The sequence below is a fragment of the Lepidochelys olivacea genome, assembly GCF_965140295.1.
Source record: "Lepidochelys olivacea isolate rLepOli2 genome assembly, chromosome: 1".
Taxonomy (NCBI): Eukaryota; Metazoa; Chordata; order Testudines; family Cheloniidae; genus Lepidochelys; species Lepidochelys olivacea.
The window spans coordinates 348,010,562-348,037,695 of NC_140411.1; the positions used below are offsets into that span (position 1 = coordinate 348,010,562).

General features: G+C 48.9%; 1 protein-coding gene across 1 annotated transcript in view; it reads left to right on the top strand.

The window, feature by feature from the left end:
* The window catches only part of LOC311524754 (uncharacterized protein), a 214,824-nt gene extending 196,680 nt beyond the window's left edge, over positions 1-18,144 (top strand). The window contains exons 90-93 of the mRNA XM_084636213.1: positions 1,906-2,073; positions 8,196-8,264; positions 9,334-9,504; positions 16,397-18,144. Of these exons, the coding sequence (XP_084492339.1) occupies positions 1,906-2,073; positions 8,196-8,264; positions 9,334-9,504; positions 16,397-16,404 (416 nt within the window). The 3' untranslated portion in view covers positions 16,405-18,144. The remainder of the gene's footprint in view (positions 1-1,905; positions 2,074-8,195; positions 8,265-9,333; positions 9,505-16,396) is intronic.
* Positions 18,145-27,134: the final 8,990 nt, after the last annotated feature.

Here is a 27,134-nt window from a genome sequence, read left to right on the forward strand (position 1 = left end):
GGCCAAATAGCTGCATGTCTGCAGTTTTACTAATCAAAATAAAAAAATTACAACAAATTAATATACCATAAAAATAAAAAAAATCAAAATCAACAACCTGAATTATAAATACCCTTAACATATACATTTTATTATTATTATAACTAAAATCCTTTACTAATACAAAATAAACAATTCGCTAAAACTAATAAAATTAATAATCCAGTAGGGATTACTATAATAACTCACTAAACATCACTATAAATTATATATGTCATTTATATTAACTATACAAAATGAAATAAAAATACACTTTAAAGCAATCCAAAAAATCTTTGCTTCAAGCAAAAAGCTAGCACCTAAATGCCTCAGCAGCTGGATGGAAAGAGGGCCCCTGGAAACCTGGGTGTTAATCTCTCAAAACCATCTAAAAGTTTCAGTAACTTTAATATTTAAAGTGCTCTAAACCTATGGCTATAGCGTATAAGTGTATATGCTTAAAATCTATTTAAAAAGTAATTTTGAAGTAAAAACACACTTGTTTATACCAGTCATATATCGAACAAAAAAAAAAAACCTTTATCCCTATTCATTTATTCCTAACACTCCCTAAAAAAAATCATTAATTTGCCACTACTTTAAATTCAAAAAACCCTAAATAGCAGGTTCAATTCCCTCTTTGCCAAATGAGGAGAGAGAAATTTGAAGGGGAGGGGAGAAATTTGAATGGGGGGGGGGATTCGAACTGGCGGTGCTCCAGCTTCTCAGGAAGTGCCCTAACCACTGAGCAATGGGGTGGTCTCCCTCTTGCCTTTGAAGTTTTGTCCCATGCTGGACAAACAATTCAACTGTCCTCTGGAGCCTCTAGGTCAGAGGTTCCCAAACCAGGGGGCACAGAGGAACGTTCGGGGGTGGGGGTGTGTGGCTGGGGCCTGGGCCAGCCCCCATGGGGGACAGGGAGGGAGCACCACCCAACTCCTTTCCTGGCCCCAGCCCCGGCCCCGGCAGCCGTCCACCCCACGCCTGCTGGCCCTATACCCAGGGTTCCGCTCCCAGCCCCCCAACTGCTGGCCCCATGCCCGGGGTCCCGGCAACCAGCTCCACACCCAGGGCTTAGCACCTGTGGCCCTGGCTGCCGGTCTCAACCCCCAGCTGGGGCTCTACTTCCAGCCCCTCCCCTGCCCCCAGCTGTGGCCTCAGCCCCAGCCCCCTTACTCCTGTCCATATCCCCCGCACAAGCCATGCCCCTACTCTGGGCCCCAGGGGGAAGGGTCCAGACCGGGCTAAGCGGGGGGCGGGAGGTGACCCTGAAAAGTTTGGAGACCACTGCTCTAGGTGCTATCGTAATACAAATAAATAACTAATAATTGCCACCTTTGTGTTCTAAACAGGGGAACATGTAGTGACTGCTCTTGTTCCCCTGTGAGCACCCTGGTGCGCTCGCACACTCCCCTTGGAATTGTACATAGAGGAAGCAACCTCCCACCATTTTGTGTGATCAACCCAACAATGCTGCAAAGATTCCTCATGAGTGAGCAGCACAGAGCAGGAATGGGATTGGCCCAATCAGCCATTCAGTCGTGGAACATGTTTGTGTGTGCACACATCCGCACCCTGCTTTGCACTGTTCAACCAGCTTCATTTCTGACACAGCTGTGAAGTTTCGGTTGGTGCACGCTGTAGATCCAGCTTTCAATCTAAATAACTTGAGTGTCCCCTTTTACTCCTACTCAACTGAAGTATTCGCCAGGATTATCTTTCCCCAATAAATGACATGGCTGTAGAACTGTATGTGGTTTGAAGTTAGGCTTCTCCTACCATTGTCTACAGATTTCTGCCATCATAGGATTGCTGAGGTCCCCTCTCCAATCTGGACCAATACTTTTCATTCAGGGAAAGACTTTCACTTACTAATTAAATCTGCAGACCTGGGTGCAGACTCTCCAGGAGAAATCAGCAGGAATATCAAAGAGAATTTTCCATCGCCAGAACTCATAAGGAAGGCCGATGAAGCTCAACAAGAATTACTTAGTGAAATACAGAATACGACCGAACCAGAGATGCCTATCATGGAATCAACTCCATTTATGACCGGTAACTTATTTTAATGTGGTTGTGTGATTGTTTTAGTTTTGGCTACAATTGACCATGACCTCCCTCCCTACCTCACCCACGACAGCCTGGGAATTGTAGTTATAAGACCACTTCCCAGTGTACCGATGGAACGAGGGCCATGTCAGGATGTCTGATGGCATGGGACTGGACAGCCAGGAAGGACAGCCAGGGTTGGAAGACCATGAATGGAAACAGTTCAGAGATGATTGTTAGGAAACCATAGCTGCAGCTATGGTCCCATAGGCTGTATTAGTGTGTTGGGAAAATGACAGGTTTCAGAGTAGTAGCCGTGTTAGTCTGTATCAGCAAAAAGAACGAGGAGTACTTGTGGCACCTCAGAGACTAACAAATTTATCTGAGCATAAGCTTTCGTGGGCTAAAACCCACCTCATCGGATGCATGCAGTGGAAAATACAGTGGTGGCTGATGCTAGAACAAGAAGCAGTGGTCTCAAGTTGCAGTGGGGGAGGTCTAGGTTAGATATTCGGAAACACTATTTCACTAGGAGGGTGGTGAAGCACTGGAATGGGTTACCTAGGGAGGTGGTGGAATCTCCATCCTTATTGGTTTTTAAGGCCTGGCTTGACAAAGCCCTGGCTGGGATGATTTAGTTAGGGATCAGCCCTGCTTTGAGCAGGGGGTTGGACTAGATGACCTCCTGAGGTCCCTTCCAACCCTGAGAGTCTATGATTCTATGGTAAGGTGGAGAGACCAGGACCATCACTGACAAATGTGGTAGTACTTTTATAATCAGAGTGACAAGGCAGGAAATGGAGCCCACTAAGCACAACAGAAGATCTCACGGGCAGATCAAGATGGCTGACACATCTAAGGCACTGAGTGTGGGCTGCAATCTGCCCCGGAAACAGGGGAAGGTAAAACTCCAGTCCTGACAGCGTGTTGCTCTTTTCAGCCAAGCTGTAGGGCTAGATGTGGGAATTACTGGGTGAAGTTCTCTGGCCTGGGACATGCACAGGTCAGACTAGATTATCTTAATTGTCCTTCTGGCCAAGGGCGCTGGACCCTTTGTGGGGGGAGAGGGGGGCAAGGCCAAAGTCTCCCCGCCCTCTCCATGGCTGGCTGCTCTGGGGTGAGCCAACTGCCCTCTCCTATGGCACCACAGCATTCCCTTGTGGGCAAAAGGTGTAATTGCAGCATCTCCGGGGCAGAATCTATTATTCTGCGGGCAGAGGGTGGAATCTGCAGGGACATGAATTCTGCGCTTATGTTTCTTTCGTTAAAAAGCGGGGGGGTCATGGCTCCCTGGCCTCCCTGGTTCCGGCCTTGGTGCTTCTGCCCTTAAATCTATGGGAAAAGGAACCTCTGAATGGCAAACTGATACAGATATCAAACAGCAGGAGACAGTTCCTTTGTTAGCTGCCTGAAGCCTGCCTTTCTAGCCAACACTCTGTACCCAGAAAGCTTTTTCTTTCACCTTTATCTCACGGTTGCATTACTGTGCTTCCAGGCTGTGTCTGCTCCGCTTTCTCTCTCTGCTGCTGTCTTGCTTCCGTCCCTGTGTCTCTCTAGGTGCGATGGCTCTGTCCCACCAACACAAATCGTACGCGGTGGTGTAGCTGCGTCAGTCCCGGGATATTAGAGAGACAAGGTGGGGGAGGTCACATCTTCTAACGGCCCAACTGCTGTTGGTGAGTGAGACAAGCTTTTGGGCGATGCAGCTCTTCAGGTCTCCCTCCAGGCCTGAGGAAGAGCTCTGTGTAGCTTGAAAGCTGATTTCTCTGACCAACAGAAGTTGGTCCATCCATAGGCACTGACTTTTATTTTTCCCTGGGGGTACTCCAGCCTGAGACCCTGCCCCTTCCCCCAAGGCTCCGCCCTCCCCCTGCCTCTTCCCGCCCCCACTCCACCCCTCCTCCGAGGCCGCTGCCCACCCAGTACTAGCTGCTCTCCGCCCTTCCCCAAACCCCTCCCCGAGCTCCCAAACAGCGGTGGCTGGTGGGTGCTGAGCACCCGCTATCTTTTTTCCCATGGGTGCTCCAGCCCCAGAGCACCCATGGAACTGGTACCTGTGGGCCCCTGTCTTGTCCCACCAACACAGAGGCAGACACCCCAGAGCAAAGGCCTGGTCTACACTAAAAAGTTAGTTCGACCCAGCTACGTCACCCAGGGGTGTGGAAAATCTCTATCCTACGCTGGTGGGCCAACCCTGCCTGTGTCTACACCCAAGGGCTACCGCCGGGCAGCTGCAACTGTGCTTTTCAAGTGGCAACTAAACCCAAAGACCTTGCCCCGGGGAGCTCTCTGCCCACAAAGTCTGACTTACGGGTGGGCGTCTACACCCGCTTTGTCTTAGGTGGGGCTGTTCGGTTGTCTCTCACAACTGTCTCACGAGGGGTGGCGGTCACAGCAGGTTAGATGCGATTTAACCCAACCCACGTAATATTAGCATAGATTTGGGAGACCCAGTTGTTAGGAACCATGGGCTTGTAGGTCCTATTCCGAGTGTCCCCTGTAGGGGACAGGGTAATAAAACATATATACCAGATACTGACCTTTGTAAAGCATTGCGCCCCGTGGAGGACAAGCGCTATAGACGAGCTAGGTCTTGATGATTATGAAGCATCTGTAAAGCAAAATCCACAATCTGTTCTCTGCTTCCTGTCCTGTCCGAATCCCCTGCCACCCAGGACCAACCGTCTGGAAGTATGCGTACTTGCTCGTTACTGGAGAGGGGCCGGGGGCCGTTCCTTCCTCTTCATTGCAGTCTGTAGTAATTTCCCTCTGCAGAGAGCCGGGAGTGGGGGTGCTAGGAGTGCTGCTCCTAGGTTAACAGCAACGCCGAAGTGGGTGTGGGTTGTTTGTTTCGGTTTTTGTCCAGACTCCTTGACATGCTGCTTTCAGCGGCTGTGGAAGTGGCATCCGTAATCAGAGGCTCTTGTGCGAGGCCAGGCTCCGACCCTGTGGAGAGGCAAAGGGCAGGGGTGAGAGTGGAGACAGGGTCTACATTGCAAATGGAAAGGCTCTTTCCGTGTAGCACACTGTGCTCATTGCAGACTCACTAGACGGTGCCACGCGGCATCCTTACAGGTGGGCTTTTCATGCCAGAAAATAGCTGGACATGAGCAAGAGATTCAGGGGGGACGGACATACACTGGGCCTGATGTTCCTCCAACAGACTATTGGCGCCGACTCTGGGGATGCTCCGAGGCTGGACCACCCACGGGGAAAAAAAAAGGGTGCTACCCCCCGGTCACCTGCCGCTCAGCTGCTTGGCAGGAGGCTCTGGGGCGGAGGGGGCAGAGTGGGGGTGGGAAGCGGTGGAGCGAGGGCGGAGCTTATTCAAGAAGGGGACAAGAAGAGGCAGAGGGAGGGTGGGGCCTTGGGGGAAGGGGCGGGGCAGGGGCGGGAAGAGGCGGAGGGAGGGTGGGGCCTTGTGGGGAAGGGGCGGGGCAGGGGTGGGAAGAGGCGGAGGGAGGGTGGGGCCTTGTGGGGAAGGGGCGGGGCAGGGGCGGGAAGAGGCGGAGGGAGGGTGGGGCTTTGTGGGGAAGGGGAGCAGCAAGGGGCAGGAAGAGGCAGAGGGAGGGTGGGGCCTTGTGGGGAAGGGGCAGGGCAGGGGAGGGAAGAGGTGGAGGGAGGGTGGGGCCTTGGGGGAAGGAGTGGGGCAGGGGAGGGAAGAGGTGGAGGGAGGGTGGGGCCTGGGGGAAGGGGTGGGGCAGGGGCAGGAAGAATCGGAGGGAGGGTGGGCCTTGGGGGAAGGGGCGGGGCAGGGGTGGGAAGAGGCGGAGGGAGGGTGGGGCCTTGGGGGAAGGGGCAGGGCGGGGGTGGGAAGAGGCGGAAGGAGGGTGGAGCCTTGGGGGAAGGAGCAGGGCAGGGGTGGGAAGAGGCGGAAGGAGGGTGGGGCCTTGGGGTGGGGCGGAACAGAGGCGGGAAGAGGCGGAGGGAGGGTGGGGCCTTGGGGAAGAGCGGAGCGGGGGCGGGAAGAGGAGGAAGGAGGGTGGGGCCTTGGGGGAAGGGCGGAGCGGGGGCGGGAAGAGGCGGAAAGAGGGTGGGGCCTTGGGGGAAGGGGCAGGGCGGGGGCGGGAAGAGGCGGAAGGAGGGTGGGGCCTTGGGGTGGGGTGGAACGGAGGCGGGAAGAGGCGGAGGGAGGGTGGGGCCTTGGGGGAAGGGGCAGGGCGGAGGCGGGAAGAGGCGGAAGGAGGGTGGGGCCTTGGGGGAAGGGGCAGGGCGGAGGCGGGAAGAGGCGGAAGGAGGGTGGGGCCTTGGGGGAAGGGCGGAGCGGGGGCGGGAAGAGGCGGAAGGAGGGTGGGGCCTTGGGGTGGGGCGGAACGGAGGCGGGAAGAGGCGGAGGGAGGGTGGGGCCTTGGGGGAAGGGGCGGAGTGGGGCGGAGTCACACAGCTAGACCACTGGGGGGAGCGGCCCGGATTTCCCCAGGAGGCACTGCAAGGCAGTGCCAGAAGCGAGGCTGCGGCTGCTGCGGGGACACAGACTGAGCCAGGAAATCTGCTGCTGCGGGGACACAGACTGAGCCAGGCTCTGTGAGAGCATTTCAGGCGACTGCTCCTCTACCCAGATAAAACAATCCCGCCGGTGGCTGGAGGGCGGCCTATCGCAGCGCCTCGCTCCACGACCCCGTGTTGCTGCGTCTGCAGCCCCAGACCCTGCGGGGCCCCGCATCCCACTGCAGAACCAGCATAGTGTCTAGCCCTGCCCAGAGGTAGCGCGGTGAGAGGCGCCTTCAAAATAGCGACGATCGAGATGCAGCTAGGCACAGATTGTCCGTGCTTCCGAGGGCCGGTCTCCCCAGGGAGCTTCCATCGGCATAACTACGTCCTTCAGGGGTGTGGGACCCCCCCCCGCCCGCCCCCCGGAGAAGTAGCTCTGCTGAGGTAGCCGCTGTAGACAGCGCTAGGTCCATGGAAGAGTTCTTCTGTCGACCTCGCCATCGCCTCTTGGGGAGGTGGGTTCCTTACACAGATGGGACAGTCCCTCCCGTCGGTATCGGCAGTTTTAAATGTAGACGACCCCTGAGAGACTTTTCACAGATGGTGCAAAGCAACAAAGAAAGTTCCCTTCCTTTTTTTTTTGTTTTTTTAAACCCATTGTGCTTTATTTTCAAGGGGCACCTGCCTTCCTGGGAGGTTTCATGCCTAACTGCACCTATCGCATTCTAGACTGGAGCTGGCTCACACACCTGCCACCACCTCTCTTCGTTCATGTAATGGAAGCAAAGTTTACAAGACTCATTAAAGAAAAGAACCCCAACATCTAGAGACAGGCCTGGACCGACCCGCTCTGGCCAAACTACTTTGAGTTTTGGGGAACAGTGCTTGAAATAGAAACCCATTTACGGATGGCCCGTATCTTACTATGAGCTAAATCCAAATATCACCCAACACGGTCTCTGAATCCAAAGTTTGCAGCCTCCCTGCTTTGTCCTCTAAGGAGCTGCCTTCTCCACTTGGGGTCTTTCTCATACATTGATGGCATCACCCATCTGGGTCTAAATTTACTTTCAAGAAACATTTTGGATCTCGGAAGTTTAAGATCAGGGGCCTGGGCTTCATGTTATTGAATCACAGCTGTGGCTGTCTCCAGCTGGCAATCCCATTAGAGCCTGGATTGCTAGCAACAGGGCACTCAATGGGTTTGCTAGGTGATGGTTGTGGACAGGCATCTAAACGCTAACAGGATTCTGCAATCAGGTGGCTATTACGGCTGGATTACTGTTGCATCTGGCTTTTCAAACCTCTCAAATTTACAGAACCCTGATCTTACATTTATCTCCCTTCTCTCACAAACACCACAGATACTTCAAAAAGAAAAGGAGTACTTGTGGCACCTTAGAGACTAACCACAAGTCCTCCTTTTCTTTTTGTGAATACAGAGACTAACACGGCTGCTACTCTGAAACAGATACTTCAGTTTTCTCTAACATCTGACCTTTCTGACTGAGTTGTTAAAAGCCATTAAGAATTTTATTGCCACCGATTTCCACCGCTCACCAGTTGTTCGGTGACATTTATCAAGAGCTTGTTATAGGACGGAAAACCATGTAAACCTGTAACGATCAATATTTAAACTGTGGCTGATTTATTTGCACGCCCTCATTAACTGTGATTTCCATTTGCTTTCTCTGCAGCTCCCAGTGATAAGCAGCTAATGGCTCAGGCTCCGCATGAGCAGCGACATGCCCGCAGCCCATTAGAAGGTGAAATGCACTGAATTAAATGGCATTTAGGGAAGTCACTTTCAGGAGAGGAAGTGCTTTTTAAAACTGAGCTCAAGGGGACACACACATGGAAACAGATACACCTGATAACTAGCGCTACAGGAAATCTCTGTCTCTCTCCTCCTGCATGGAGCAGATAAACTTAGGAGCTGGACATTCCCCTGTTGTTGAGATTATTGTGATAACTAATTGCAGCATGCTGCCACCTGCAACAATGTTGTCCAGCCAGCCTGAGTGGCCCTGCAAACTGGGTCATGTGTCTCTGGATGCTGCTGGGGTCAGTGAGTGCCACAAAGAGCCTTCGGCAGAGTTCAGCAGTGGAAGGGTTCAACTGCACGTTTGGAGATCAGACGCTATGGGGGTGGGCACACTAGGCTAGTACCTTGTGGTTTGCGAGGCAGAAAAGCATTCTCTTGATTTCCAACCACTGGAAATCGGATTTCCTGCTGAGATGAAACTGGCTTGGATGCTCGCAGACAGTAAGACGTTTTAGCCCCCGTCTGCAAAAAAATCCAAGAGGCAGCTCAGCAACTCTGACAGCCTCTGCTCAAGATGCAGCCGAGCTAGAGCCACGGCGGGTGTTGCAGGTTGGGATGGTAGATCATTTGGGTGCTGCCTGCAGGAATAGTGGGCTTTAAGGCATGGAGGGGAAGCTTGCTCGGCACTTCATTCATTTTACTGAGTATCCTATTCATCCAGTACAATCCAACCTCCCATGCCAGCTCATGGCCACACACTCCTGACGGCCCAGATCCTGCCCCCCTGGCCTGGACACACCATTGGAAAACTCACATAGGGCAGGATTCTGCCATGGGAAGCAGTCAGGCCCAGATCCTGAAAGGTATTTAGGCTCCTAACTCCCCTTGAAAGTTAGGGGCCTAAATCCCTTTGAGGATCTGGGCCTACCTTACTCCCTCTGAATCCCCATTGAAATGAACAGGGCTATTTACGCAGTAAGCTGCTGCTCAGTGGGAGTAAGGGGGCAGCATCTGGCTCGTTGCTTTCCATTCCAGCATCGATCTCTTGGTGGGGATCTGTTTCATTTCAGACCCTTGTCGACTGCCTATGGACGAGGGCTCCTGCCTGCACTACACGTTGCTCTGGTATTACCATGGGGAAGCCAATGCCTGCAGGCCGTTCGTGTTTGGAGGCTGTGGAGGAAACAGCAATAGGTTTAAATCCAAACTAACATGTGAGCGTTGGTGTAAAATCACAACAGGTAGGGGGACTTCTCTTCCATTCGCTTCTGGTGGGGACAAGAACAAATGGGTATCGACTGGCCAGGAATAAACTCAGGCTGGAAATTAGAAGAGATATTCTAATCCACAGAGAAGCAAAGGTCTTGAATGGCCTGCCCATAGGAGTAGTGGGGGCAAGAAACCCAAGTAGTTCTAAATTGGATCTTGATATATTTACCAATGGGATTACTGGACTTGATGACCCAGCAGGTCCCTTCCAGTCCTGGGTGAGGCCACCCCAGTCACTTCTCCTACCCCTCTCACCAGTGAGTCCTGGACTAGTCTCCCACCTAACATACATGAGTCCCATCCTCTCCACCTTCAAAGAGCTGCTACAAAGCTGCCTGTTCTGCAGAGTGAAAAGGAGTACTTGTGGCACCTTAGAGACTAACCAATTTATTTGAGCATAAGCTTTCGTGAGCTACAGCTCACTTCATCGGATGCATTCAGTGGAAAATACAGTGGGGAGATTTATATACACAGAGAACATGAAACAATGGGTGTTACCATACACACTGTAACCAGAGTGATCACTTAAGGTGAGCTATTACCAGCAGGATAGCGGGGAGGAGGGGGGAGAACCTTTTGTAGTGATAATCAAGGTGGGCTATTTCTAGCAGTTGACAAGAACGTCTGAGGAACAGTGGGGCCGGGGAGATAAACATGGGGAACTAGTTTTACTTTGTGTAATGACCCATCCACTCCCAGTCTTTATTCAAGCCTAAGTTAATTGTATCCAGTTTGCAAATTAATTCCAATTCAGCAGTCTCTCACTGGAGTCTGTTTTTGAAGTTTTTTTGTTGAAGAATTGCCACTTTTAGGTCTGTAATCGAGTGACCAAAGAGATTGAAGTGTTCTCCGACTGGTTTTTGAATGTTATAATTCTTGACATCTGATTTGTGTCCAGTTTGGCCAATGTACATGGCAGAGGGGCATTGCTGGCACATGATGGCATATATCACACTGGTAGATGTGCAGGTGAATGAGCCTCTGATAGTGTGGCTGATGTGATTAGGCCCTATGATGGTGTCCCCTGAATAGATATGTGGGCACAGTTGGCAATGGGCTTTGTTGGAAGGATAGGTTCCTGGGTTAGTGGTTCTGTTGTGTGGTGTGTGGTTGCTGGTGAGTATTTGCTTCAGGTTGGGGGCCTGTCTGTAAGCAAGGACTGGCCTGTCTCCCAAGATCTGTGAGAGTGATGGGTCGTCCTTCAGGATAGGTTGTAGATCCTTGATGATGCATTGGAGAGGTTTTAGTTGGGGGCTGAAGGTGATGGCTAGTGGCGTTCTGTTATTTTCTTTGTTAGGCCTGTCCTGTAGTAGGTGACTTCTGGGAACACTTCTGGCTCTGTCAATCTGTTTCTTCACTTCAGCAGGTGGGTATTGTAGTTGTAAGTACGCTTGATAGAGATCTTGTAGGTGTTTATCTCTGTCTGAGGGGTTGGAGCAAATGCGGTTGTATCGCAGAGCTTGGCTGTAGACGATGGATCGTGTGGTGTGATCAGGGTGAAAGCTGGAGGCATGTAGGTAGGAATAGCGGTCAGTAGGTTTCCGGTATAGGGTGGTGTTTATGTGACCATTGCTTATTAGCACCGTAGTGTCCAGGAAGTGGATCTCTTGTGTGGACTCGTCCAGGCTGAGGTTGATGGTGGGATGGAAATTGTTGAAATCATGGGGGAAATCCTCAAAGGCTTCTTTTCCATGGGTCCAGATGATGAAGATGTCATCAATGTAACGCACGTAGAGTAGGGGCATTAGGGGACGAGAGCTGAAGAAGCGCTCCCCCCCACCCCACTGTTCCTCAAATGTTCTTGTCAACTGCTGGAAATGGCACACCTTGATTATCACTACAAAAGGTCCCCCCCCACACTCTCCTGCTGGCAATAGCTCACCTTACCTGATCACTCTGGTTACAGTGTGTATGATAACACACATTGTTTCATGTTCTCTATGTATATAAAATCTCCCCACTGTATTTTCCACTGAATGCATCCGATGAAGTGAGCTGTAGCTCACAAAAGCTTATGCTCAAATAAATTTGTTATTTAGTTTCTAAGGTGCCACAAGTCCTCCTTTTCTTTTTGCGGAAACAGACTAACACGGCTGCTACTTTGAAACCTGTGTTCTGCAGAATGTGTCATCTCTCCTAGTACTCCCTAGCAGGCCAGATTTACCTACTACCAGTGTGTGGCGGGGAAAAGGGAGACTGAGACGGAGCAGCAAAAACGCATCCAGGTGTATGTCACTCGCAACTCCATTCAGTTCCATTTTCAGTGCTCCTGCTGCCCCAAGCATGCCCAAAGTTTTTCCCTTCTAAGGAATCCATGTCTCTTTAAGGAGGTGAGGCAGGCCCCAGCCTATGTGCCTGGAGTCCCAAATGCAGTACCTCCTTCCCAGATGCTGCCTGTCTTCACTTTGCTGGAATGCGTTGGCCTGGCACTATCATTACACACCCTTCCCTGGTGCTGCCCCCTCCTCCGACTGACGAAGTTAGAGGACCCTGTGTTTTATAAGCCCTCAGACTCCTCCCACTCTCAGCATGCTTTGCTAAAAGATACCAGTAGTGCTCCCCAGCTCTCAGTGAGGGAAGCCAGCTGGACTGTGCCCCAGTTCTAACCCTGAAGTGGCTACAAACTTTTTACAGCCCCCATCCTGGTAAATCCAGTTTCTGAAGGAGCTTGGGTTTCCCATTTTCCTACCACATCTGTGATGGGCAGGTCATTCTGGCCCACCAGTGAGCACCTGGTGAGGTGATATCATCCAAGCCTTGTTCTTCATCTGTGCACTGCATTGTCCACATGGGTGCTTCTAGGCTGTAAGTTACTGGAAGCCGAGCTCATGATCTGTGCTTAGAACATTGCAAGCCATCTCGTATATTGCAGTTAGGTGCCGTCCATACCCCTTGCTTTCAAAACTCCTGTTGTATTTCTGGCACCTACAATTATGGAAGAGAGATCTCAGAGTGTTTATGGACCATTACCATATATCTCAAGGTTGTAGGCCTACCAGGAGCATAGAATTTGCTCTACATCATCCCAATGGCACATCAAATCTGGCACGATGCTTGTGAGGAAGGCAAACCAGGCATGAGGTCTCAGCTACTTTTTCAATGCTGCACTTGCTTGTGTCATTGAGTTTCCATCAATGGGATCATGGAACACCCAGCCCTTAAATGATCAACTCATTCACAGACCTCCCATGGTAACTTGTTGGTAAAGTGCCTTGTACCACTCCCGGTGGCTGATTAGTGCCAATTAGCAAAGTTCTGCTGTACAGGGTATGCCTATGTGGGGTGGAATCCTGGCCCCACTGAAATCAAAGACAAAAGTCCAGTGGACTTCCATGAGTTTGGGATTTCACCTTTGGTATTCTAGGTCCCAGCTCTATCATGGTTCCCCTTCTCTAAGGCTGGGTGCCACATTACTGTTTTGATGTGCAGAATTTTGTGCAAATTCCCCACCTCCGGCACTCACTTTCCTTGATATCACCCAGACTTAAAGCTCCCAAGGAAAACTTGGCCAAACTCTTCTGTCCAGTTTTTGGAAGACAGCCACTGTGTTTGGCCTGAATTCCACCTTAGCCATGCATCAACACCAGTAGGGTTTGAAATCCAGCCTGGGATCACCCTCGAGTTTGCAAATCTGGCTTGAGCTTGGGGTTTGCGCCAAAACCTCAAACCTTGGTGAGGAAAGACGTGCTCAGGGACATGAAGCCCTTGTCCTCTGAAGGGGGCCCTTTAAGAGAAGCAATCAGCCAGTGCTATGGAAGGGAGGTGGCTGCTGCTTATGAAGACAGCACTAACTAGGCCACTCTCCATAACGACCAAGCTGCATCAGAGGTGATGCTTCTACCTGGAGCATTCTCGTCACCCTAACTGAGAGAGGCAGGAAGAGCAGATCCCAGAAGGGGTTGTTTTCCCTGTCTAAAGAAAGACCTACTGAGACCCCAGCTGCAGGAGTACAGCTCTGAGCCCTGAGAGGACAATGAAGGGGTAGAGTTCTTCTCCCACCTCCTTCAGACCATTGCGCTGGCTTGAATTCAAGCCTCATGTCACTGCCCTGTCTTGTTCTTCTGTTCCTCTTCTGGCACCGTCAGTGGTAGATTGAGGCTATACCTGAGAACTGTGGTATTAATTTAGATGAACTATATGGGCCAAAGGTGCTAACCTAATCCAGTCTCTATCCAACATTAAACCGTGTTAAAGATGGTTCGGGGTTTGATGTACGCAAGCGTTAGCCTGCATAGCACCCTAGCAAACCAGTTGTTTAACCTTTTATTAATGATACAGAAAAGAAGGAAAACCAGTGAAAGCCTTGGAAATGGAAAGTATTAAGTCAGGCTTTCATTTTAATCACCTCCCGTGTTCCCTTTCCCTTCAGCTGGAGAGAGTTTTAGAAGGAAACCCCCCCCCCCCTTCTTTGAGAGTCTCTTCAATGGTATCAGAGATGGTGGTAACTGTCCTGCTGGGGGAAAGAGAAGTCAGTTGAGCTGGGTTGGAGCTGCTGTTAAAGCCCGATCCCCTTTCATCTCCAGGGGTGGCTGGTATTCAGCTGGAGCTGATGATATCAGCTGGGTTCCTCTCTCTGGCCTGGTCTGCTCAGGACATCTTTAGGATGAGGACGATGAAGGCCTGGGGTCCCAGGAGATGGGGGGGTGGCAGCCATGATGGTGCCATTCGCTTTAGTAGCCTCCTTTTCTATATCCCCTCCCACACACACAAGTCTTTCTTGAAGGACGCACAAACGGAATGGTGGGTGGAATAGCCCCTCTCCTCAGTATTTTCTCCACCAGGCCTAATACCCCCAACACACCAATTTTGGGTCATTAACTTCCACATCATCTGTTTTTAACAAGCAGAATTTCACCAGTCCTTGGATTATATCAATGTGGCCTTTTCGGTTTAGGCTAATTCAGTTTTTGTTCAGTTCTCTGGCATCTGTTTAGAACATTCTTTCTTGGAATTAACTTGACCTACTTGCCAGAGTAAATTCCTAGGTGGGCGAAAGTTACAGGCCGGTTGTCACAACAGACTTTTCCCGTCCCAGACAACGTGTGCAGGACACATCTGGTGCCAGGCTCCCCCCTTCCCTTGTGAGTGTGAGCCCACAGTGAATATCCTCCTTTCCACTATCCGTGATAGTGCACTGTTCCATCAGCTGACACGCTGGGACCCCTCAGGCTGACCTAGCTTGCCCCTTCATCCATCCACTAAGAATACCATAACAAATCTGTGGCCACTTAGGACCTCCCAGTTGTCATTGTCCTGCACACTGTAACCACTTCACGTCAGCAGCTAGGATCAAACTCAGCACAGGCCCCTGTCCTTGACCCAAAGGTGAATCTCCACTAGCCGTCAGCAGTAAAGGGGCTTATGACACACAGGTGAGCAGTTCTGATTGCCTCCAGTAGATGGCAGTGGCATGCACATGCACATATCCGCTAGTTTGCTACATTACCTACCTTTTTGGAAAAGTGCTGCTTAAATTAAGCTGATCCTGCTCCTCTGAGCCCTTCTTCGCTGTGACATCACAGTTCTCTCCCATGGAAATGGTGATGATATCACAAGCACAGGGTGATGTCATCAGCAGAAGGTATTGAGCAATGGGAGGAAGTTGATCCCAGCAGGGAGGGGAAATAAGTTACAACAGACTCAAAGGTCTTACTTGTGAGGCGGGAGTCACCATCAACTGAAAAGCCATGCGTCCATCTGAGATGCTTTGCCTCCCATCATTAAAGGCCATATCGCTGGTTCTGAAAGAGATGAGGGGACCAACGTTCCCAGTTTCAATCTGTTAACTTTGAACATTGGTGGGACTGACTTTGTGTAGGGTCACTTCCACTGTTGAGCCTGCAGAGTTGGTCCTTTCCCTCTGTTGTTTGCGCCACTCTTTCATAGAATCATAGAATATCAGGGTTGGAAGGGACCTCAGGAGGTCATCTAGTCCAACCCCCTGCTCAAAGCAGGACCAATCCCCAACTAAATCATCCCAGCCAGGGCTTTGTCAAGCCAGGCCTTAAAAACCTTGAAGGATGGAGATTCCACCACCTCCCTGGGTAACCCATTCCAGTGCTTCACCATCCTCCTAGTGAAATAGTGTTTCCGAATATCCAACCTAGACCTCCCCCACTGCAACTTGAGACCATTACTCCTTGTTCTGTCATCTGGTGCTCCTGAGAACAGTCTAGATCCTTCCTCTTTGGAACCCCCTTCGGGTAGTTGAAAGCAGCTATCAAATCCCCCCTCATTCTTCTCTTCCACAGACTAAACAATCCCAGTTCCCTCAGCCTCTCCTCATCAGTCATGTGCTCCAGCCCCCTAATAATTTTTGTTGCCCTCCAATGGACTCTTTCCAATTTTTTCACATCTTTCTTGTAGTGTGGGGCCCAAAACTGGACGCATGCTGCAATGGGAAAAGGTGACGGTAAAACCTTACAAATTGGCTGGGCGATCCACAGGGTGGAGGGCAGGTGTATGCCCTGGAATGACTTTGAACCATTTTAATTGGCTCGATTCCATGTGGGTGAGGTCCCTTTAATCTTTCTTGCCAGAAAGAAAGCAGATGCTCCTAAGGAAACTTGCTTTTGGCACTGTTGACGTGTTAACGGGTTCCCTGCGAACACAATCTGGTCGTTAACAATTCCATCCAGTGGATGCAAGACGTTCAAATCAGTGGCGTTATTAAGCACACAGAAGGAAATCTTCATTAGAAGCAGCCTTTGTAGTGCAAGCTATCAAAAAATGACTTATTCAAAATGAGTCTTAACAGTGTTCCTTCTGCAATGGCAAGAAACTCAGGGAGGAGCGGCCCTTCCAGCCAGCCTCAAACTGAACCCATTTGTTTTCTCTTTCCTTTCTCTCCAAAATCTCTCCCAGGAAGGTGACTCGGTGCAGACAGATGGTGTAAATGAGGAGGGAGCTGCAAGGAGGTGAATCCACGACAGCTCAGAGGTTGGAAATACAGCAAGACAAACAATTTAACACAAAGAGGTGGTAGATGTTAGTTCTGCAGACAAGGAGATAGTTATGGTTATGGATATGTAATAAATCGGGCTGATAAGAGAGAGTCTTTTGTTTGGCTGGAAAAGCTGAAATGTTCATAGGCTCTTGACACACTGCAGATCTATTGTGCAACACCCAACAGACACCTAAATGTTATTTTATTTTTTTAAATAAACCTGTAGGTTAAGCCAACCTTGCATAATTCCAGTCCCCCTGCTCACCAGGTAGTTCTTTGTGATGGGCAAGTAAAATGTAATTGTTTTCCCATTACCATCAGTTTGGTAAGGAAGGACAAGTCAGTTTTGTTGGTTAATTTTTGTGAGGCTCATATTAAATCGTCAATAGGGATAAATGGAACCAGTTTGGGACAACTTGGATCATCGTTCAAATCAGCCTTCAGCCATCACTGTTTTCACGTCTCCGCACTTCCTGGTTTCCTCCAGGATCGGAAGCCTTTGTGAGACAGGGGGCATGGAACATCTTCCATTCCAATCCCAGCTCTGCCACTAAACTCTCTCTGTGACCTGGACAAGTCACTTAACCTCTCTCTGCTTCAGATTCCCACCCGTAATACAGGGATGTGTTGAGCATTAATTAGTTAATTTCATTGCGGAGGGAAAGTGCCAAGAGTTACTAAAATCTCACCAGAAAGGCTGTTCTCAAATTGGGCGATACCACGTCATTCTGGAAATCATTGTCTTGTCCTGTGAAATTTCAAACCCCGTTTCTAGATCAAAGTGTTTTGGATACATTCGGAGGGCAATCCTAACTGTTACCAATTCAGATGCCAGATGCTGCGATCAGCAGCTGCAGGAATAGATGGGCTTGTGGTAAAGTTTCCAGTATCTTGGATCTAAGTAACGCGGGCTGAGGGGTCCCTTTCCGATGAGAAGAATGGAATCCTTTGAACCAAATTTCATAAGGCAGGAGGAAGCAATTGTCCGAGGAGCCATTTTTTGTAATCAGGGTGACCCAGCGTGAGACGTTTCTGTATCTATCTTAAGGCACAAGAGACTCTTAGCTCTTTTTAAATCTTTAATCATTCCATTGCCAATGGGAAAATGAAGAAGGAAATCTCAAACAACTTAGAGTTGGTAAGGAAATATTAATTATCTCTAATATATATACTGGAGCTAAAAATTTCACCTACTAAATGAGGCTTGGTTAACAAAAGCAATTACTGAACTGTCAAATTTTCTGGCTTAATATAACCATTCTGGTCTCTAATTTATGGTATTTCATGCTAAATTCCCTTGACTTGGTCCTGTACTGGAGAGGCAATGTGGTCTAGTACAGCAAGCATGGCATTCCTGAATTCCCAGTCAGCCTCTGCCACTGACTAGCCTCTGTGGACTTTGGCAAGTCACTTCACCTCCCTGTGGCCGTTATAATGACTGTTCTGATACTCATTCATTTATTTAACAGGAGTGTTGTGCGGTTTAATTGCTTTGTAGTATTGTGTCCAAAGCCCGCCAGTGGCAGAGATTAAATAGAGGGAAGGCTACATTTACAAATACCCAGGACTTTAAGCAAAGGGGTGGGGTTTTGTACAGAACACACCCTCTTGCTAATGATTCCTCAAATAACTGGGCCCATCTCCTCTGTGAGTGTGTGTTCTTTTGTTCCGCATATACAGAAAATATTAGTTTTCATTAAACAATTTAAAGGACAACTTGTCTTCGTGAATTTTAGAGTGAAAACTCCCCACATTTTGTTTCAAGACAGCCCTGATTGGAGTAGTGGTTTAATAAGGGTTATGGTAGAGGAAATAGAGAAGAATCTAGTAAGATCTTAACCGAAACTGCCTGTAAAGGGGTCTTACAGTGACAGGATATTCAGAAACTCCACCTACCAAATCTACCCAGAAGGAGAGCCAGTTACAGGTACGGCTTCATCCCTGCCAGAAGCCACGATCCCTTTGTTGGTGGCAGCTATTCCCACCTGGAGGGTATTGCACAGGCCACCCACTTCAGTTTACAAAGTGTAAATGTGAGTGCCTTTAAAAAGCAAAAACAAGTTGACCAGGGAATTGTGACATTACCGCCACAATACGATTAACCCTTGTCGAGCCAAATTGAGAATGACTCTCGTTACTTGCCACTGCGCTGTTCATAGAACTTAGGCCCAGACCCTCGGAGATATTTAGGCACGACAGGCATTAGCCTGTAGAGGTCCATGGGAGTTAGGCGCCTTGCTGTCCTGGAGGATCTGGGCCTTACTGCTTCAAAGTCGTACCAACCTCTTCCAGTAGATTGGATAAGCACAGAGAGAGTGAGAGAGTGCTGTATTGCTTCTAAATAAACTTCGCACTCCAGCTTACAGAATGCAATGGCACGTGCTGCCGAGGGTAAGGCTCCTGCATCAGCAGTGGGGACTGTGAACATAAGAACAGCCAGACTGGGTCAAACCAAAGGTCTATCTAGCCAAGTGTCTGGTCTTCCGACAGTGGCCAGTGCCAGGTGCCCCAGAGGGAATGAACAGAACAGGTCATCATCAAGTGATCCTTCCCCTCTCGCTCATTCCCAGCTTCTGACAAACAGAGGCTAGGGACACTCAGAGCATGGTGTTGCATCCCTCCCCATCCTGGCTAATACAACCTTGACAAATTGGAGAATTGGTCAGAATTCAGTAAGATGATATTCGATAAAGACAAGTGCAAAGTACAGCACAGAGGAAAGGAAAAGCAAACGCACAGCTACAAAATGGGGAATAACTGGCTAGGTGGTAGAATGGTTGAAAAGGATCTGGGGGTTATAGTGGATCCGAAATTGAATATGTCAGCAATGTGATACAGCTGCAAAAATGCTACTATCATTGTGGGCTGTATTAACGGCGTGTCCTATGTCAGACATGGGAGGTAATTGTCCCACTCTACTTAACACTGGTGGGGCCTCAGCTGGAGTACAGGGGCCAGTTCTGGGCACAATGGTTTAGGAAAGAGGTGACCAAATTGGAGCGAGCCCAGAGGGCAGCAACAGAAATGATAAAAGGTTTAGAAAAAGGAAAGGCTAAAAAAACCTGGGCGTGGTTGGTCTTGAGGACAGAAGATTGAGGGGGGACCTGATAACCATCCTCAAATTAGTTAGGGGCTGTTCTAGAGAGGACAGGGATCAATTCTCTGTCTCCGCCAATGGTAGGGGGAGAAGTAATGGCCTTAATCAGCAGCAATGGAGATTTAGGTTAGATATTAGGAACGTTCTAACTATACGGGTAGTTACGCTCTGAAACAGGCTTCCAAAGGATGTTGTGGAGTCCCCATCACTGGAGGTTTTTAAGAACAGGTTGGACAAACAGCTGTCAGGGATGGTCCAGGTTTATGTGGTCCTGCCTGCGGCACAGGGCACTGGACTAGATGACATTTGGAGGTCCCTTCCAGCCCTACGTGTCTCTGAGTCAGTGTTAATATCTTTTTCCCCATGCAATGAAATTGGGTAATTGCCATGGGAGAGCTCACTGTTTGAGTAAAGATAGATGCCTCTTCTTGTTAAAATTCCAAACAGAAAACGTCCCTGCACCCCGTGTCTTCTTCCCTCGGTGGATCTGGTTGCGTGTTTCATTTTCTTCCAACAGGCTGGGAACTGCAGAGTGTTAGAAAAACAAAGGGTACATCATCCTTGCCCCTTGGGAGGCACATTAGGTTGATATCAAGTACTGTACAGGGAGGATAAACAATATTATCCATGTCTCTTATGACTGTGAATCAGCAGCATGCCGAGTCTCGGTTTACAATGGGTTTATGCATGATGGGCCACACCAACCCGCCGCTTAGCTAGAAGATTTTGGCCAACTGCTTCTTCTGCAAACAAGTCCTGCGAGAGGTGGTCAGAGAATTGGTTTCCTCCTGGTCCCCACAACTTAGGAAGAGAAATGAGAGAGAATTCCTAGGCCAACCAAAGCGCTCCAAGGATCAGAGGATAAACCACAAGAGAAGAGGGGGGAGAGAGATTATAAATGGGACTGGCCCTGGACCCCCCTTTATAATGGCTCCACAGTATGTGCCCAGGGGCCTTTTCAGAGTGAGCACCATGTCACTGGCCTCCCATACTCCATCCTGAGTCCTTATAATGGAAAGAACTAGAGCAAAGCATTGTATGGACCGTTCTAAAGCGCCCACAGTCCCAGAGCATACATGGCCTTGCAGAACCCACGCACCTGGCGGACAGGAACTCAAGGTGGTGGGGGGTAACTGGGTAGGGGTGTGACATTAAATGCAAACCATGTGGTTTGTGGAAACGACGACAATAAAGCAGGACTATGAAGTGCACTCCAGGACCGTGATGTGCACAAGGAGCATGTCTAGGACTGGAATGCCTGGGAAAGAGGCAGCTTGTTCCAGTCTGAACCTTTTTTGCTAGCTAGCGTTACAATCTAAGGCACATTTATAACTGTTGAGACACCCCCACATACTCCCCTTGCAGCTGTTTTTACCCATTAACCAAGATCAGGGGTCTCTGAACTATCTGACTTCTTGGCCTGAGGATACAGTAGCTGCCTGAGAATGTGAGAGGCAGAAATCTCCTTCGCTCCCACTTTTCCTTAGTCACTGCAAGAAAGATGCAATTGGTGGAGTTTTCTTTTTTTTAAACCTACAGCCTAAACTTAGGTTCTGAAATAAAAGTGGTCACTTTCAGAGGTGCTGAGTGACAATAGGAGTTAGGCACCTAAATGGCTTTGTGACTCCCACCCTTTACTCCCATGAATGATCTGGAAAATTGCCCCAGTGGTCACCCCTCTCCGTCCTTACAAGCTTTGCGTTCTTGGATGCCCATGTGGCATTTTGGGGGAGTATTCTTCAGTGGTTAGAGCCGGGGCCCTGGGAATCCAGACACCTGGGTTCTTTGCCCAATTCTTGGGCAAATCACTTAACCTCAGTGTCCCATCGGTAATATTGGAATCATCTAACTTATATCAGCCTCACAAGGGATATTAATATTTGTAAAGTGCTTTGAGATCCTTGACGGGAAGGTGATAGTCACACAAACTAGTATCACCGGTAGCTACCTAGAACAAACCCTGCTCTGTGGCTATATATGATCAAACTGTTCCTGAATTGGGTGTATTAAAGGCAGCTAGGATTTCCCATCAGTACTCTAGGAGGTTGGACATAATGGGACATGGATAACTTGATTTTTTTAAAACAAATCTAGCCCTAAATGTTTACTATTGATTTACCATCTGAACTGCTTTGGTAGGACCAAAATATGACTGTAATGTATCCTCCACGTTCCCTTGGAAATGTCATGCCACTATAATTGAGTTTCTCTCGTTGATTTGATTGTGTGATAGAGGAGACTTTTAGGGCACAGCAATCAACAGCAGAGCAGGCTGCTTTGGAGACATGCAGGAGGTGGCATTATTGTAAATGGGGAGCATTCTGAAGAGTCCATAAATACTTAAATGTATCTTTTAGAAAGACTTTTAAAAAACCAAACAAACCCAGTAGGCACAACCCCATGCGCTCAGAATAGCTTGTCAGAGCCCCAAAACTCATGCGAATGGCTTAAAAAATTTGAGATTTTTTTTTAAAAACCTACCTTTGGGGTTCTTCTCATTTGCCTTCTGGCTTTTGAGTCATTAGGTTGTATTCAAGTCATGCTTTCAAGCATTTTTCTGAACCATGAGGGCTAGAAATTTTTTAAAGCGCAATGAATCTATGAAAGCTGAGTGTTTCACAAAATCACATGATTCCAGGTGCTGGGGCTTCAACACCAACTAGTGCAAGACGTGTGATAAAAATCACAAGAATTGGCAATGGTGCAATCTCCCTATTTGAACTATGCTCTAGCTGGTGTACAGAAAGGCAAGTGGATGACCGTGGGGCAGATGGATAGGAGTGGGAGTGAGGGGAACTACTGAGATTTGGTGGGGGGAGGGAAGTGGCTGGCTTCCAGTCTGGGAAGGGGTGTCCCGGTAGTTCCTACTGCCATTCCTATGGCAGTTGCTCAGTGGCTGATGCCTGGTACCCTGTGCTCCTGCCCGTCCTTGGTGCCTGAGACCCTGTGCACGAACGCCCACCCCGGCAGCTGGTTCACCTTCTTCTGCCCCTCCTCCAGGCCAAGTGTCTCTGCCAGGACCTGCAGTGGCTAGAAGGCAGGATTGGGCTGGGCCATGGAGTCCTACCCTGCTCCCTGGCAGAGGGCCTGATCTGGTGCACGAGGGTGTCTGCTCCAGCCCCTCCTTGAGATCCTACTCTTGTCTCTGTCCCTTCCCTGCCACCAGGTCCCCCTTTTGCCTCTGTAAGATATAGTGGGCGGAAATATCTGAAAAGCACAGTCTGATGAGCTGGGAGAGAAGACTTCAGGAACTGACCTTGTTTGCATAGACATGCCCATTTTGCCTAGGTGCACAGCATGATGGGGCTGCTTTGCCCAAATGATCACTTTTGGTTGGGCTTGGGTGGCAAGTCGCTTTGTTATTGGGTGCAGGGATAATAATGTGCTGTTATCCTTGTTGTGGGAATCCAGGGCAGCAGAACTGAGCTTGGCATGCCTTGATTGAGGGATTCATACTCAACTGAACTGCACTTGCTAAGCAAGGAGTAGAGGCGCCAAAGCCCAGTGGAGATGAGAGGAGGTGAGGGCAGGTGCTTGTTCCTGATGGTATGGGCTCTCCCTAAGGGCTCTCGGCACCATAGGACCCTCTCTTTTTCCACTGTTTAAGGACAGAGCTGATTAAGACTTAGTTAAGAGTCTTTTGTTGTGGACCAGTAGAGCTGACATCGCTGATAACCATGTCCAAGTGCTAAGCCTTAGACCTGCTTTCGGAGCAGTGTCTCTAGTAAAAGAGACTGCCCAGCCTGCACTAGCAGGGAGGCTCCTCCATTAACAGCTGAAATCACTGGGTGCTGTGCTAAGTGGTGTGACCTCAAGACATCCTAGAGGGGATGTAGTAAAGAGGGCAGGGTGGCTGGCGATGGAGTGAGCAATGCAGAGTGACCGGCAGAGCAGCAACAGCTGAGGAAATGCTGGATGCTTTCTCCGCACTGGGGTGGGTGGTGAACTCATGCAAACACATCTTTGAACTCTGGGTCGTCGCTGACCAAGGACAGCAACTGTGAGTGGGGTGCAGTGGAGGGAGAGAGGAACATGGCATGTTAAAGGGACATTTGTTTGTTGGACTTCCACACCGAGGGAAAGGACACTGCCCAGCGTACTCTGGGATGGGTGTTTTGCTCATGGTCCTATGTTTTCGAATTATTCTCGTGGGTGTTTTCCCAGATTAATTCCTTTCCCCTTGTATTAAAAGTGTTCTTTTCCACACCCAGTCTCAGTGCTTGTGAGAGGGGAAGTATTGCCTCTTAGGGGCACCCAGGGGTGGTGTGTAACTTTCCAAGATTACTGGGTGGGGACTCACGGTTCTGTGTTGTCTTGTCAAAAGGAACCCCCTAGATATTGAACCTGGCCCTTGTTGCTGCTGATTCCACCTGGCAGAAGGATTACACATAGATCTGACCCCCCCCCATATTTCCAGTGGAGGGGAGCTAGACCCCACCCACCCCCTGATTCCACCCCTCCTGCAGAAAGGGATGCAATTTGCTATTTGAAACCTTCCTCCATGTGACCTGACATGAGAAGTGAATCCTGAAACACAGTGTCATTTCAAGGTGAATGTAAAATTATTTACGAGAATACTGCATGGTAGTAACACAGTGGAAAATGTCCTGAAGCTAACAAGTCTGACCCTGAAGTCAGGGGTTTTCACCATTGTTCACTTCAGTGGGAGTAGCACTGGGCCCAATATCTATTTTCTACTAATGCCGTCCAGGGGCATCTCACAACAGTAAATACAACCACGGGATGCAAATATTCCCACCCTCCACCTTATGCAGTATACATATACATCGTTCTGCTTACCCAGCTGCCCTGATGACCCTCAAGTTTCATGACTTTCATGCTGTGATGGGTTCGGTCACAGAGATCCCCTTGGGACTGTCACCTGATGTGCTGAAGTTACCTCTGAGCCCGTTTTCCCTGCTAGCTTGGGACTCCAGAACCCTGCCTTGTTGAGCCAGATACGCTAGTTTGCTGAAACACAGCCCCAGGTCTGGTCCGCGCCCCCAAAGCTGCAGACTTTAACCAAAAACTGCTCAGCAAGTCACCTATCTCCCTCACCCAGACACCCAGCTCCCAATGGGATCCAAACCCCAAATAAATCCGTTTTACTCTGTATAAAGCTTATCCAGGGTAAACTCATAAAATTGTCCACCCTCTATAACACGGATAGAGAGATATGCACAGCTGTTTGCTCCCCCAGGTATTAATCACTTATTCTGTGTTCGTTAATAAACAGAAGTGATTTTATTAAGAATAAAAAATAGGATTTAAGTGGTTTCAAGTGATAACAGACAGAACAAAGTAAGTTACCAAGCGAAATAAAACAAAACACGCATGTCTAAGCCTAATACAGTTAAGAAACTAAATACAGGTAAATCTCACCCTCAGAGATGGTCTGATAAGCTTCTTTCACAGACTAGACTCCTTCTTAGTCTGGACCCAATCCTTTCCCCTGGTATAGTTCTTGTTAGTTCCAGCTCAGATGGTAACTAGGGGATTTCTCATGATTGGCAGCCCCCTTTGTTCTGTTCCACCCCCTTTTATATCTTTGGCACAAGCGGGGAATCTTTTGTCTCTCTCTGGGCTCCCACCCTTCCTTCTAAATGGAAAAGCACCAGGTTTAAGATGGATCCCAGTATCATGTGACATGTCCACATGTCCTGTGAGACTTCATTACTTACTGGCTGGCACCCACAGTATACAGGAAGGCTTACAAGTAAACAGAGCCATTTACAACCAATTGTTCCAGTTCATGGGAGCCATCAAGATTCCAAGCCACCATTAATGGCCCACACTTTGCATAATTACAATAGGACCTCAGAGTAATGCTTCATATTTCTAGCTTCAGATGCAAGAATGATACATTCATACAAATATAAACACACTCAGTAGATTATAAGCTTTGTAATGATACCTTACAAGAGACCTTTTGCGTAAAGCATATTCCAGTTACATCATATTTACATTCATAAGCATATTCCCATAAACATACAGAGTGCAACGTCACACACGCTGTGCTCCTGATTCATCCAGGCTTTTGCCTGATAACTTCCCAGAACAAAGCAGCAGGAGCCAAGAGATCAGGGGATGACACACCCAACCAATGAAACATCAGGTGAAGAGCAGCTGCCCCTTCAGAGCTGCTCATACCCTCTGGGCCTACCTCTTTCTACCAGCTTCTGAAAACTGCCTTTTCCAAATTAACCCTTTCATGGGCAGCACATGAAGGCCATCACCGAAAGCAGTTACCATCAGCAGGTTATTTTGTAGCCTCTCTGAAAGAGGGGGGGTCAGACTGAGCTTCTGAGTTGTCGCTTTTTGCAAATGAGTAAAAATAAAATCTTTCGGCACTATCTAAAATGCTTGGCCATAGATGTTCCCAGTTTGGAAGAATTCCAGCTCGTGCATTAGGGAGGAAGGAGGGGAATAAATAATCCGCAACACAATGGGAAGGGGAAAGCTGGGATGCAGGAAGGCCATGGTGGACAGCAAATCAGCCATGAGTGTACAGTGCAACATGCCATCAAAAGGGCCAATGCAGGATTGCTCTGTGTATTAAATGCATTACATTGTGACTGCTACCTAAAAATGCCCATCTGCTTCCGTATGTTATATATATACACGTGTGTGTGTGTGTGTGTTTTATATGTGATACATACATAGAAACACAGAATCACCGAAATGTAGGGCTGGAAGGAACCTCGATAAGTCATCAACTCCAACCCCATGCACTGTGGCAGGACCAAGTAAACCTAGACCATCCCTGACAGGTGTTTGTCCAACCTACTCTTAAAAACCTCCAGTGACGGGGATTCCACCGCCTCCCTTGCAAGCCTGTTCCAGAGCTTAGCTACACTTATAATTAGAAAGTTTTTCCTAAAATCTCATCAAAATCTCCCTTGCTGCCGATTATGCCCATTACGTCCTGTCCTACCTTCAGTGCACATGGAGCACAATTGATCACTGTCCTCTTTATAAGAGCTGTTAACATATTTGAAAACTGCTATCAGGTCCCCCCTCAGCCTTCTGTCCTCAGGACTAGGGTTTGTAATCTTTCCTTGTAGGTCAGGTGTTCTAAGCCTTTTATCATTTTTGTTGCTTTTCTCTGGATTCTCTCTCCAAGTTGGCCACATCTTTCCTAACCTGAAAAGTACTCCAGCTGAGGCCTCACCCAGTGCTGAGGAGAGTGGGAACATTACCGCCCATGTCTTCTATACTCCTCAGTGGGAGTCATACATAAATCCAGAGCCTACCATGGCTGGATTTTCAAGAACCAGTTCAATGCTGGGACCATTGACACAGAACAGCTGCAGCCACGTCTTCACTAGGCATGGTAGTCTACATTCGGTGACCCCGTTCTCCTTGAGGCTAGTTGTCTCAGTACGTACAGGGCAATGACTGCGTTGTAGTTTGTTTTTATAAGGATAGCAGTCTGAATTTAGTAAGAAAGCACTTGGGCCCAGGGGAGCTGACTAATCTTGGATTAAAATGTCAGTGTCTAGTTTCTGAGTGACCTTGACAAAAGCAAATGGTCTGTGAGATGACAAGGCTAGGATAGC